The 14,628-nt window shown below is 44.9% G+C and overlaps 1 protein-coding gene across 1 annotated transcript in view; it reads right to left on the bottom strand.

Moving 5' to 3' along the window:
- Positions 1-208: 208 nt before the first annotated feature.
- kcnh5b (potassium voltage-gated channel, subfamily H (eag-related), member 5b) overlaps positions 209-14,628 on the bottom strand; it is a 51,073-nt gene continuing 36,653 nt past the window's right edge. Inside the window, exon 11 of the mRNA XM_052090145.1 lies at positions 209-2,331. Coding sequence (XP_051946105.1) covers positions 1,291-2,331 — 1,041 coding nt within the window. The 3' untranslated portion in view covers positions 209-1,290. The remainder of the gene's footprint in view (positions 2,332-14,628) is intronic.

Genomic DNA, 14,628 nt, shown 5'->3' with positions numbered 1-14,628 from the left:
TCAGTCAGACTGACAAAAAAACAGACCAACAGAGACAAACAAACAGAAAGATTGTCATCGATATTCCTTGACTCATGAAACAACATTAGAAAAAAACCATGTATGCGAAAATAAAGTTATGTGATGTCAATGTGGATTATATTAAAATTAAGAAGAGGAAATTAATACCAATTATAAAAGCTTAAAAAAAACTTTGCTGTGTTTGCTTTATTACTTTGTAGTTTGTTCTGTGATGTACATGTACAAGTACATGCTATGGCCTTTATGGCCTGATGTGTGTGGAGTCCATAAGTACAGTGGTAAATCAGGTTACAATTAATAATGAACAGAGCCAATATTTTATAATTTTCTTATAAAAATTTGTATCTGTTTGTCTATAAATCTTCTATACAATATTTAGCAAACAATGAAAAACTAAAAAGATTTTGTGATGTTACTGTATCTGAAAAATTCTGTTTGCAGGACTGACTAATAGAATAATTAAATAAATCCCTGTCTTTTATTCTTAAATAATATCACATTGCTGATGAGTGCAGTTTTCCTTCTTTTGGTTTTATCTTAAGAGCAAAGTTTAGGTCTATTAAGGCAAGTTCTTGCGTACTGTGTTATCAATCATGCATATGTAATTATCACAACACATTCTTTCTCAGTGATTTGTCATGCTACATTTGGTCAAAAACCTGAATGTATATTAATATGAAATTTCCATTATCAAGGCAATCAACAATCTCTTACATTTACACGTTAACAATAAAAAACATTCTGTGAGAATAAATAGATCTGCATGCAGTGAACTGCATAATATACAAGCATTTATATATCAAGTCAATATTACAGACATCATCTGGATTTAAAATTTTTTGGCAAGCCAGAACCCAGCTGGACAGGCAGAATATACAAAAAAAAAATATTTTTTTTTTGAAAATGTCCATAGTTCCCGTATGTGTGCAAAAGGTTGAAATGTGCCGATTTCGACACTAGAGCACTAAAACTAAAAACTGCTCAAAATTTGTGTGTAGCAGGAGATGCCACTGTACTCTGAGTTCTTGGCACCTATTTAGCCACAGAAACCAATTCCAGTTAGAGATGTTAAGTTCTAAGCTTTAGCCTCCAAACCGTGAAGCCATTTTGCCCCAGAAACCAACACAAGCTCCCATGTTGAGGTTCCACTATAAGCTTCAACTGGGGGTTTAGGTGTTCAATGGATGCTCCAAATTTGGACACTCCAAAACAACCCAGTGATGGTACAAATGCTTCATCCTGACTGCTTACAATTCAGTCTTCTCTCTCCTATGGTGAACCCTCATCCTTTTCAGAGTCCGGTGTACTGAGTGTTGACCCTGGGAGGCTGTCCTGTGCTTTGAGTTTGGATCCGTGTTTTTTGGGAGAAGGGTCTTGGCTAGATTGGGCCTTTGATCTCTCTACCAGCAGCCTGAGGATCTCTCCAACCCGTTCTTCTAAAGTTGCCATCCTCCCGTTTAGAGCCTGGATCTCTGCTCGTAGATCCAGCCTTGCCTCCTGCAGTGAGGCCTGGAATGAGATGTTGCTACTGGGGAACAAATCACAGGCTGGTCCTTCTACTACACCAATTCCAGGTACGGGGCTCTGTGGTTCCGAAACCCGATCTAGTCTCTGGTCGCTCAAGCCACTATCCCAAGAGTCTGTTTTGCGGAGATAATTTTTTCGGGATCCCTCAACCTCCTCAACACTTTCTATCTGGACTTGGATGTCTGGAGAAAGACGCTCCACTGACACAGCTTTGGCAGCATTGTTTAATCCCTCCTTCTTCTCCTCTGGAGGAGAACTCAGGGTACCCATGTTGTTTTTTAATCTCATCCAACGACAAGTAGTTCCTGCCGGTTTGGCCCTTGTTGTATTATTGACTTTAAATTGATTTGCAACTTGGTCACCACAAGCAGGTTTGAGTTCCATGATGTCCCGATTGTTCTGCTTGATGGGGTCACCCGGTTTAGGGTAGGCCAGACAGTTCTGGATGGGTGTGATCTGGGAGATAGTGACCACACTGCTGGTGGACCCGTTCTGAACAGCATGCGGAGAGTTCTGCATGAGGGTACTCTGAGGTTTCTGCAGCGTTGAACATGTGGACTTCTGGCCGGCATGTACATGCGACTGAGTATGCAAATGCTGCTGATTGTTCTCCAGGTCGAGCTGGGCTGAAGCCCCCTGGTTACGGAGCTCTTTCTGTTGTTTAAACTTCTGGAAAAGTTTTCGGACTGGGTGGTCCACAGGAATGGTGAGGGGAACCTCGTTCTTGGAGCGCTGCCTCTCTTCCTCTTCTTTCTTCACATCACTGATCTTACGGAATATAAACTGGATATGGAGACAGGCAATAGAATTAATTAGATGGGAAGTGGCATCTACATGACATGAATTTTGGAATCATCAAAACAAAATATTAACTTGACAGTCCATAATATATTGCTCTGCTCTGACCCATGTCATGATAAGAATTAGAAGAGTCTTTGCAAATCAAATTGCTGTCATATTAATTTCAGATTTTCCATATCTTTCAAAATATATAATTTTAATGCATATTGAGTTATAAACAGTGCTGTTGCCATTCTTGCCAAAGATTTAATGGTATATTATTCTATCTCCCACCTCAAAATCTTAGAAATATTTATATTTAAACATTTACATTTATGCATTTGGCACAGAATTACGTGTATTTAATCAGTATGTGTGTTCCCTGGGAATTTTAATAAAAGTTTTTTGGTACCATGCTTTACCAACAGAGCTTCAGGAAAGTTCCAAGTGAATTAATTACAAGTGGTAATAAACCAAATATATTTACACAATTAAAATGTAGAGTTTGAGTATTCAACGTCAAATAGTCAAATCTATATATATAAAAACAGGAGGAACTCCAATATACAAATGCAACATTAACAAAGGGCAATGCATCTATGTGAACTTCTGCAGTTAATCCAAGATGAACTTCAGAGACATTTGTCATCATTAATCTTACAGTTCATGCACATAAATAACTAATATTTGCATTATATTCATGTTGTTTTGCCAGAGGAGAACTGGCCCCCACTATGAGTTTGGTTTCTCCCAAAGTTATTCTTCTCCATTAACCAACATATTATGAAGTTTAGTGTTCTTTGCCACAGTCGCCATCTGCTTGCTCACTGGGGTTCTAAATACAATTATTATTTAATTATTTATTTGTATTAACAAATTACAATAATTTTTAATCAAAGAACACAACGATGACTCTTAAGACTTTACTGTAGATATTACAGTTTCATTTTCTGTTAATGCATGGTTTTCTGTAAAGCTGCTTTGAAACGATGTGTGCTGTGAAAAGCACTATACAATACAAATTACTTGACATTAAACATTTAATAATAGGAATTCAAGCAAAAGACAATTATCAACAATGTGTGCTGTGTTGATAAAGAAATAAGATTTAAAATATACATGTTTCATCTTCCACTACTACATTCACACTAAAGCTTCCACTTTGTGTTTTGCTCATAAATGCCTGCATTAGAAGTTACGATCTTAAATTATACATAGGTTGTTCTCTTCTTCCCCCACTTCTCGTCTTTTTTCTGCCTCTATTAAACCCCATCTTATCTCTTTTCCTACACCTGAAAAACCATCAATGATTTATGTCATTTCAATATTGAAACTGAATTGTGTTACTTGATATGTTTAGTCAACCTGATTACATTCATCTACTTGTGTGTCTTAAACCGAAGATACTGCAAAAGATAAGAAAAAATAAGACTAGATATAAAACAGGTCAAAACAAAAGCTTCCAATAAATTCACAAACTGGTTTCTGTTCTGTATATTGTTCAAAAGAAAACTGTGTAAACAGACTTTAAAATTGTAACATTTATAAACTATTTTCAGGTTTCAGGAACAATACCGCCCTACTTCAAATGGTTGGACAAACAGATAGTCCCGTCCCCAAACTATAACCATTTGTTGAGCCAATAGTGCTATGACAGGCTGTTTGGGATGGTCAAACAGCAATGCTTTGATAGGGCCACAGACCCAATAATTAATCATCAGGAATATCAACCTGCTTAAAAACATTAGAGGGACTGTTTACATCTACAGGAATTATGTCGCTAATGCATAACCAGATCTTCATCTAGAACAGAAGTCCCTAAAATACTCACTGTTTCAAAAGCATAGCCAAAAGACATAAACAGTATGCATGTTAACATTATTTTAGAGTAGCAAATTCACTTCCTAACCTGTTCTGTATAAAGTTCTTAACTTCGTTGCCATGACGACACAATGCCATAAACTCTAAACCACTACAAAAATGACAAATTAAACAACTTCACAGCTGAAATAATACATACATTTTAACAGAAGAATTAATGTAAGTGCTTTATATAATTAAAGGCTTCACATTTTTGCCTTTAAACCCTTCATAAATTGGCTCCATTTACTTCCATTGGAAGTGCCACACTGAAACATAGATTTTTGCTTTTTTAATTATTATAAAAAAAATTTGGTGGATTTCTCCCATTTTCTCCCCAATTTGGCATGCCCAATTCACTCTAGGTCCTTGTGGTGGCGTAGTGACTCGCCTCAATCCAGGTGGCAGAGGACGAATCTCAGTTGGTTCCGCGTCTGAGAGCGTCAATCTGCGCATCTTATCACGTGGCTTGTTGAGCATGTTAGTGCGGAGACCTAGCACATGTGGAGGCTCACGCTATTCTCCACGGCATACACGCACAACTCACCACGCACCCCACCAAGAGCAAGAACCACATTATAGCGACCATGAGGAGGTTAACCCAATGTGACTCTACCTACCCTAGCAACCAGGCCAATTGGTTGTTTAGGAAGCCTGACTGGATTCACTCAGCATGCCCTGGATTCGAACTTGCGACTCAAGGTGTGGTAGTCAGCGTCTTTACTTGCTGAGCTACCCAGGCACCAATTTTTGCTTTTTTAAAAGGCATGTAGAAATAATTTTGTTGTGCTAACTGAACATTATGACACAAATGCTGTTGACTGAGCTTAACTTGTATTGATCACAGAATATTCCCTTAAACTAGGATGAGAGAAAGACTTAAAAAAATGAAGCTTTGGTCAAAATCATGCACAAACACACACAGTTACATTCTTGCTACAGCTTTTTATATATAGAGTTATTCACACAAAACAAACTGAAATTATTTAATGAGTTCCAATCAGGGAGGGACCCAGCTGGCATTTGAGTTGTTCTCTAATAACATTGGCTGATAAAAGCTCATTAGAACCTGTTCCTTCTGACCCCTTCAAGCCAGAAATTGAAGCCTAGGCTTGCATGTTCTGTTTGGCCTTAGATAAGTTCTGTCTAAAGGCTAACTTATACTGTATGCATAATCCTAAAGAAATATGATTATATGCGCTGATGAAGGTGGTAGTTTGGCTTTATTTAATTCATGAAATTCTTGGCATAGGAGAGCTCGGCTCAAACACAGTTGATGATTTGTTCAAATTAATCGCACTGAATTAACACGTTAAATCGACAGCCCAAGTTAAACTAATTGTGTGTAGTTTGGACATCACAGTCTTTTTTCTCAGAGAATGTGATGTCCAATTGTTTTGTATTGTGATTTTTCTTAAACACAATACATATCAAAGCAAAACACACATGCACAGAGTCAACCATTATCCCCATAACCATTTATTCCCTATCACCCTCCAAGTCTCCAACCCCAACAAACATTACCGTGCTCCAAGCCTGAGTATACACATTTAAACACAAAAAGACCACATGGTCCTCACGAGAGCCTTCCAGAAAAGTAATGTAATTGTCCCATTTCTTACCATATGCATCTATTCTGCCAAGCTGTTTATATGACATCCTTTTGAATGCCGCCACCATGCCCAATTCGGTGAACCATTCTTGAAATTAAGGAGCGCCAATTGACTTCCATCCTCAAATAATTATTTGTCTGCCAATCATTACACTAGTTTGGACACAGCTTTTTGTATATCGGTCACCTACTTTAATAACCGCCGCATCACCCAATACACATAGTCTGGGGCAGAATGAAATTTGAGTATCTAAAACCTCACAGATACAATTCTGGACTCTTAACCATAATTCTTGAATCTTAACGCAGAACCACAGAGCATGGGCTATGTCTCCATCCTCCAACTGACATTGTCAGCAGGTAGGTGTCTTTTAAATCAAGCCTTAACAATATAGAGGGAGTCAAGTATAACTATACAAAATTTTAAACTTAAGGCATATCCCTAGACATAGTTTTAATATTGTTTTTAATTCTTTCTCACTCCCCATCCTCCAATACCAAGTTCACATCTCTTTCCCATAACCTCTTAAGATCTGTTAAGGCCACATCACCAATACTCTGAATCAATGAGAAATAATACACTGATGTTTCATGTCCCTTTCCAAAGGCTGTGAGCACCATACAAATAGTGTCTGCAGCTTTAGAGGGTTGAGTACTACCAACAAATGTAGTACAAAGTAAATTTAAGCAACTTTAAATACCTGAAAACTTGAGACAGAGATCCCAAATTGCTGTTTTATATTTTCAAACTATCTCAAATCTCCATTTTCATAAAGGTCACCAAGTGTAGCAACACCCCTCTCCAACCATTCTTGATCATTTGGGGTTCAGCCATATACTTGAGGAAACATTTAGGTAAGTATCAAAATTGAACATATGGAAAACCTTTGCCCATACTGAGTGTAAGTGTGAAATAATGGGATGCAATTTTGCTTCACTAGGCAATTTACTAGTGAGACTTTGCAATGGTGAAATTTATGCAAGGACAGCTTGTTCAATGTTGTACCAGGAATGGGCTCACAGGTGAAAGAGACCAATGGGTCAAATGACTAAGGTTTAAAGCATAGTAATAAAACAAACTTTGGGGAGGCTTTCTGAGGTCGTTTACCATTCCAAATAAATACGTAGATATTCTATCAAATTGTTTAAAATAAAAAAAGAGGAACTTTTAGAGGGAGAGTGGAGTAAATAATTACATTTGGGGATACAATTAATTAATTATTTTTTTAACAATCACCTTCCCAGCCATAGACAAATGGTGGTGGTGTAGTGGTCTAATGCACATAACTGGTAAACTGGTAATCAGAAGTTCGCTGGTTCGAGCCCCACAGCCACCACCATTGTGTCCTTGAGCAAGGCACTTAACTCCAGGTTGCTCCGGGGGGATTGTCCCTGTAATAAGTGCACTGTAAGTCACTTTGGATAAAAGCGTCTGCCAAATGCATAAATGTAAATGTAAAATGTAGTGAAGCCCACCTATCAACATCACACAAAAACCTTCTCATTAATGGGTCAAAATTGGCTCTGACTAAATCTCTCAAATTTTCTGGAAATAAATTGTCTAAATACCTAATGCCTTCTTTGGGCCATTGAATGTCAAGTTAGGGAAATATGGGAAATATGGGAAATATGCTGTCAGAAGCAAGAGCTTCCAATTTACAGTAGACCAATTAACCATGTATCATGAAAAATTGGAGAAAGAATTAATAATTCTATGGAGACTAGGCATAGTCTATTAAATACCTTCTCAGCATCAAGTGAGATGGCAGCAATCAGGGTCTGATCATTCACCACTGACTACATAATATTTATAAAACATCTAATATTATCAGAGGACCTACGACCATGAATAAACCCCACTTGATCTATGTGTATAAGAGATGTTATTACTCTGCTTAATTGAATAGCCAGAATTTTAGACAATATTTTTTACACCTAACTGGATCAGCAAAATTGGACGATAACTTTTACATTAATTTGGGTCTTTATCTTTTTTAAGAATGAGACTGATCAGGGCTTGCGTCATGGTTGGCAGTAGTTCACCTTTCTTTAATGTCTCTATGTAAACTTCAAACATAAGTGGAGCCAGTTCTGTGACATAAGATCAAAAACATTCTGTGGCAAAACCACCTGGCCCCAGAGATTTACCTGTTGGCAAGGCTTTAATAGCCCAAAACCATAGCATGGAGAATACCAGCTGCTTGTATCTTCACTTCAAGATCTATAAATAAGTTCTGATCATCAGTGTTGATTGCATAAATATTAGCCAAAAGAACATTTTGCCTCTGTATTTCACCCAAAAGAATAATGACGCTTCCTAAATTATCTTTGATCTGTTTGAGACGTTCAAATTGTAAATGCTTACTTATCAATGTGATGACTCCCCTGCTCTTACTCGAACCAGACCTGCAAAACAAATGCCAACTCCATGCTCTACCAAGTTATTCAGCTTCCTGTGAAGGTGTGTTTCTTGAAGGAAAACTATATATATATATATATATAAAAAATGTATGCATAAGAAAATATACAACCTTCCTTCCTTTTATAGGGAGCCCCAGCCCATTAACATTCCATGTGGAGGGAAACATTTAACATATAGTCAAGTGTGACATATTGACATGCAAATAAAAATGGTTTACCCAAGGCTAAATTATATAGACCACAATTCAACACTGATGTAACCATAAAATCCGTAAGAACCCACAGAACAGAAAAGGTATAATCCATGGAAATCCGACTGGCTATGCACGCACAAGACATTTTCCACAACACCATTCCTACAAGATTACTTCAGTCTGTTTTTTTTTATACATTTTTTTTTATACATAAACCATACAATTGAACTACACCTAAGAGTTTTCAATGAAATAGGCCCCAATAACTAACAACATCAAACCCACAAAATAAACAAATAAACTCAACAATAAGTGAATAAAGTAAAATAAAAAAAAGAAATGAGTAGAGAGACAGTGGACAACCAACCAAACAAAAAACCCTCTCAGACCACATCAGCAATATTTAGTCTGCAGCTATTTTCCGGCTGCTTCCAGAGACTTCATTCGCTTTTCAGCCTCGTCCATTCTTGTGATCAGGTTGGAAAGTTTCGCCTCCATAGATGTGATCGCTGGGCATATTTCCGCAAGGCCCTCCATGTCGGTCAAGATTTTCGTTAGTGCTGCATAAATGTTAGAAATATCCTGACCTACATCCTGAGGTGCGCTGTCATTCCTAACTAGAACCCATAATGCTCTTGAAAGAAATCAGGCGCGTGCGACCGTAAATGCTTTTTAATGTCCCCACAGGACAACGATTTCGAATTCTTCGTCATCCTACACTTCCAACGCAGTTTAACAATCAAAACTAAATCAGATCTCACAGAGTATTATTGATTGAAAAGATAATTGTAGCAAAGTGCTTCCACCCATATAGCGTCACATGACTCGGACATCATATTCTTTTTACTTTCTTCAGCTAATTTTAAAATGTCACTGAGCATAGTATAAATATATGATTAGTTCTCCTAGGGTGCTTCAGTTTGTTTAGGAGAAAAAAGTTAGCCTTTTTCTATTGTACAAATTAGGCTTAAGAGAGAAAAGCGCATTATAGATACAGCTTTACAGACATGATGCAAAACTGACAACTCCCCTCTCTCCGTGTTTTCTCTTTCTCCTCTCTCTCTTATTTTCCACTGACCTCTATCACTCACATTACTGTGACAATGGTCCTTATAGAAAGGTTCAAATTAAGTCAGAATCTCTTTTATGATGCTGTAAGTGGATATAAACTGAGCAATTAAAGAATCAAGAGCATGTGAGTGATTAGGGGAGAGAGGCACTACACACACAAACATGAAACATACAACAATAACATTATGTGCTACAAAAAAGGGTACCTGCCAGTGAGATTACCCTCTTGCAGAGAGAACACTATGCTAATTATTAATATGCATATTCAGATGTGTGGGATGAATATGGCAATAATAGCAGGGAAATTAGCATTGCCAGAAGGCATATTGTATAAACATTCACCATATGATACCGTACCAGGCTGAAAAATACATGAAAACCGGTAAATATAGATTAATTTGTACATACAGACAAAAGACTGAACACTGAAAGGAATGTTTCAGATTCAATGTTCAAAGTTGAGATGTATGAACAGCATCTTGTGTGGCATGCTGTTGATTACCACACACACACACACACACACACACATATATATATATATATATATTTATTTATTTTTGGAATCAAAGATATATATGCTGCTCTAGACCATACAGGCCCAATTTAACCCCTGGCCTCACCCCTTCATTTCTGTGTGTGTTCTGCATTGTGGTTGATTTAATTTGATTAATTCTATAAAAAGTGCTCTTTGTTATAGTCTCAACAATTTATTCCTGTGCATGAGTGTGTGTGTGTGCGCATGTGCATTGGGGATGTGCTATGGAATCACCCCTTAATTTCGGTGTGTGTTCTGCATTGTGGCTGATTTATTGATTTCATTTGAAAAATAAATAAATATCTCTCCCAATCATTTCCTACATGTAGTTCAAGTAATTTACCCCACCACAATCCAGCCCAATTTTTTTGGTGTTGTAACCCGGTCACACACACACAAGATGAGACAGTCACAATGTTGGATGAAAACTGCTTTTAATGATTATTAAAAGCAGTGCAGGCAAAAGTACACCACAGGGCAAATACAGAGAGAGTAGTCGAGGGAAGCGTTGGGTCAGAAGCCGGGGAATCAAAGATATAACAAGGGGGTCGAAGACGGGAAAACAGTTAACAAGTAGGGCGATGAACAAAACGAGACGAGCGGGAACAATGACAGGGAACGAGAAGAATAGGGAGTTGGCAAGCTAAGAGGTAACGAGAACGAAACTAGATGAGACTAGCGGGGGCAGAACTAGACGGGACTAGCAGGGCAAAGCACAGGAAACTAAACACACAATAACCAACACCCGTGAAACGGAAGTGCTGGGTATTTATAGGGAAGGTGCAGGTGTAGACAATAACAGGGGATTGGGACTGTGGCAGGTGTAACTAATGTGTGGGAGTGCAGAAGATTGGAGGCGCGTGTGTGAAAGTGGTCATAATGTTCTGGCGTGAAGCGGGCATGTGAGTCAGAGGAGGGAGATAGCCCACGAGCGAGAGCTCGCAACAGCACCAAGAGCGTGAGTGCTCGTGGGAGGAAAAAGAGCGTACGAGCCCAGGGGCGGAGCGAGGAGCGGGACGCGAGCACGCCAGCGGAGCGCAAGCGTGCGCGCCCGAGGAAGCGGAGGAGCTGGGTTCGTGACAGTACTCCCCCCTCTGAATAGGACGGCTCCTGACGGCCGCGCTCGGCTGCGAGGAGCGCGAGGGGACAGAACGAGCGTGTGAGCTCGTGGGGAACTCGCGGGGAACAGAACGAGCGTGTGAGCTCGCGGGGGACAGAACGAGAGTGTGAGCTCGCGGGGGACAGAACGAGAGTGTGAGCTCGCGGGGGACAGAACGAGCGTGTGATCTCGCGGGGGACAGAACGAGCGTGTGATCTCGCGGGGGACAGAACGAGCGTGTGATCTCGCGGGGGACAGAACGAGCGTGTGATCTCGCGGGGGACAGAACGAGCGTGTGATCTCGCGGGGAACAGAACGAGCGTGTGATCTCGCGGGGAACAGAACGAGCGTGTGATCTCGCGGGGAACAGAACGAGCGTGTGATCTCGCGGGGGGCAGAAGGCACAAAGGGAATGAAACAGTCCATCGGGGTCAATGGGCAGTATAAGGCAAGGTCAGGGGGAACATAGTGGACAGGCGGGTGGTCGGGAGGTCTAGGGGGCAGCCATAGGGCAGAGACTAGGTCAGGGGGCCTGGAAGGCGACTGGAGGACAGGGACTGGGTCCGGGGGTCTGGAAGGTGACCACCGGACAGGAATAGGGTCCGGAGGCCAGGGAAGAGGCCACAGGACAGGTAGAGGGTCAGGAGGCCACCGGACAAGGTCAGGAGGCCAGGGAAGAGGCCAGGGGGCAGGGAGAGGAACGGTCACAAGAGGAGCAGGCAAGACCCAGTGAGGAAAGGTTTCAGGGGGCGGAGCCGTGAAAGGCGGAGTCGTGGAGGACTCCAGGGGCGAGGCCCTGGTGGGCTCTGGAGGTGGAGCCGAAGGAGGCTTTAGGGGCGAAGGCCTGGAAGGCTCTGGAAGTGGAGCCGAAGGAGGCTTTAGGGGCGAAGGCCTGGACGGCTCTGGAGGTGGAGCCAAGGGGGGCTTTAGGGGTGAAGGCCTGGAAGGCTCTGGAAGTGGAGCCCATGGAGGTGGCGCCGTAGGAGGCTCCAGAGGTGAAGCCCTGGAAGGCTCTGGAGGCAGAGCCGAGGGAGGTGACGCCGTAGAAGGCTCCAGGAGTGAAGCCCTGGTAGGCTCTGGAGACAGAGCCGAGGGAGGTGACGCCGTGGGAGGTGGCACCGTAGAAGGCTCCAGGAGTGAAGCCCTGGTAGGTTCTGGAGGCAGAGTCGAGGGAGGTGACGCCATGGGAGGTGGCGCCGTAGAAGGCTCCAGGAGTGAAGCCCTGGTAGGCTCTGGAGGCAGAGCCGGGGAGGTGACGCCGTGGGAGGTGGCGCCAGTAGGAGGCTCGGGAGGCGAATCTCTAGAAGGCTCTGGAGTCTTTGGGAGCAGAGCCATGAGAGGCTCGGGAGGTGGAGCCGTAGGAGGCTCTGGAGGGGAGCCGTAGGAGGCTCGGGAGGCGGAGCCGAGGAGCTCAGTGGCCGAGCCCTGGGAGGCTCGGGAGGTGGAGCCGTAGGAGGCTCTGGAGGGGAGCGTAGGAGGCTCGGGAGGCGAGCCGTAGGAGCCTCTAGTGGCCGAGCCCTGGGAGGCTCGGGAGGTGGAGCCGTAGGAGGCTCTGGAGGGGAGCCGTAGGAGGCTCGGGTGGCGGAGCCGTGGAAGGCTCGAGAGGCGGAGCCCTAGGAAGCTCTGGAGTCTTTGGGAGCAGAGCCATGAGAGGCTCGGGAGGTGGAGCCGTAGGAGGCTCTGGAGGCAGGAGCCGGAGGGAGGCCTCAGTGGCCAGCCCTGGGAGGCTCGGGAGGTGGAGCCGTAGGAGGCTCTGGAGGGGAGCCGTAGGAGGCTCGGGAGGCAGAGCCATAGGAGGCTCGGGAGGCAGAGCCCTGGGAGGCTCGAGAGGCTTGAGGGGGAGCCTTGAAAGACTCGAGAGACGAAGCCCTGAGAGGCTTGAGAGGAGGAGGAGCCCTGAAAGACTCGAGAGGGGGAGCCCTGAGAGGCTTGAGAGGGGAGGAGCCCTGAGAGACTCGAGGGGCGGAGCCCTGAGAGGGGAGGAGCCCTGAGAGACTCGAGAGGCGGAGCCGTGAGAGGCTTGAGGAGAGGAGCCATGAAAGACTCGAGGGGAGCCCTGAGGCGGAGGAGCCCTGAGAGACTCGAGAGGCGGCCGTGAGAGGCTTGAGGGGTGGAGCCATGAAAGACTCGAGGGGTGGAGCCCTGAAAGACTCGAGAGGCGAGCCGTGAGAGGCTTGAGGGGTGGAGCCATGAAAGACTCGAGAGGCGAGCCGTGAGAGGCTTGAGGGGTGGAGCCATGAAAGACTCGAGAGGGGACGCCCTGAGAGGCGGAGGAGCCCTGAGAGACTCGAGAGGCGAGCCGTGAGAGGCTTGAGGGGTGGAGCCATGAAAGACTCGAGGGATGGAGCCCTGAGAGACTCGGAGAGGCGGCCGTGAGAGGCTTGAGGGGTGGAGCCATGAAAGACTCGAGGGATGGAGCCCTGAGAGACTCGAGAGGCGAAGCCGTGAGAGGCTTGAGGGGTGGAGCCATGAGAGACTCGAGGGATGGAGCCCTGAGAGACTCGAGAGGCGAAGCCGTGAGAGGCTTGAGGGGTGGAGCCATGAAAGACTCGAGGGATGGAGCCTTGAGAGACTCGAGGGGCGAAGCCGTGAGAGGCTTGAAGGGTGGAGCCCTGAGGGACTTGAGGGGTAGAGCTCTGGGAGGCTCGTGAGGGGCCCTTGGAGACTCGTGAGGCGGAGCCCGGGAGGGCTCAGAGGGGCGAGCAGAACCCGACAGAGCCGTGGGAGACTCTGGGGGCGGAGCAGAGCCCGGCAGAGCCGTGGGAGACTCTGGGGGCGGAGCAGAGCCCGGCAGAGCCGTGGGAGACTCTGGGGGCGGAGCAGAGCCCGGCAGAGCCGTGGGAGACTCTGAGGGCGGAGCAGAGGTCTGCAGAGCCGTGGACGACTCTGAGGGACCCTCTGCGGTCTTGAACACAAGACGAGACTGGGGAGAAGGGGCCCTCTTCCTTCTCTTACGTCTTCGGCCAACAGGGGACGTGGCCATGGGGGCGGTCGAGGCTACAGGCCCTGGCTCGCTGACCGTGGCAGACATGTGCGCTGGCACACCGGCCGTGGCAGACAGGGGCGCTGGCTCGTTGGCCGAGGCGGGCATGGGCGCTGGCTCGTTGGCCGTGGGCGCTGGCTCGTTGGCCGTGGGCGCTGGCTCGTTGGCCGTGGCAGGCATGGGCGTTGACTCGCTGGCCGTGCCAGGCTTCGAGGCTGTGGCCGTGACAGGCCCCGGAACTGGGGCCGTGTCAGGCATAGGGACTGGGACCGTGACAGGCTTCAAGACGGGGGCCGTGTAAGGCTTCAAGACGGGGGCCGTGTCAGGCTTCAAGACGGGGGCCGTGTAAGGCTTCAAGACGGGGGCCGTAGTAGGCTTCAAGACGGGGGCCGTAGTAGGCTTCAAGACGGGGGCCGTGTAAGGCTTGGGGGCCGTGTAAAGCGCTGGTTCAGTATCTGCCTCCCCCACAGTAAACGAGGAACCAACGCACAGCAGGGCGAGGTCAATAAACTGAACCAGGTTGAG

The sequence above is a fragment of the Xyrauchen texanus genome, chromosome 24 (genome assembly GCF_025860055.1).
Source record: "Xyrauchen texanus isolate HMW12.3.18 chromosome 24, RBS_HiC_50CHRs, whole genome shotgun sequence".
NCBI classification, from domain to species: domain Eukaryota; kingdom Metazoa; phylum Chordata; class Actinopteri; order Cypriniformes; family Catostomidae; genus Xyrauchen; species Xyrauchen texanus.
Note: the sequence above shows the minus strand (reverse complement) of the source record. Positions and strands in the feature narration are given on the sequence as shown.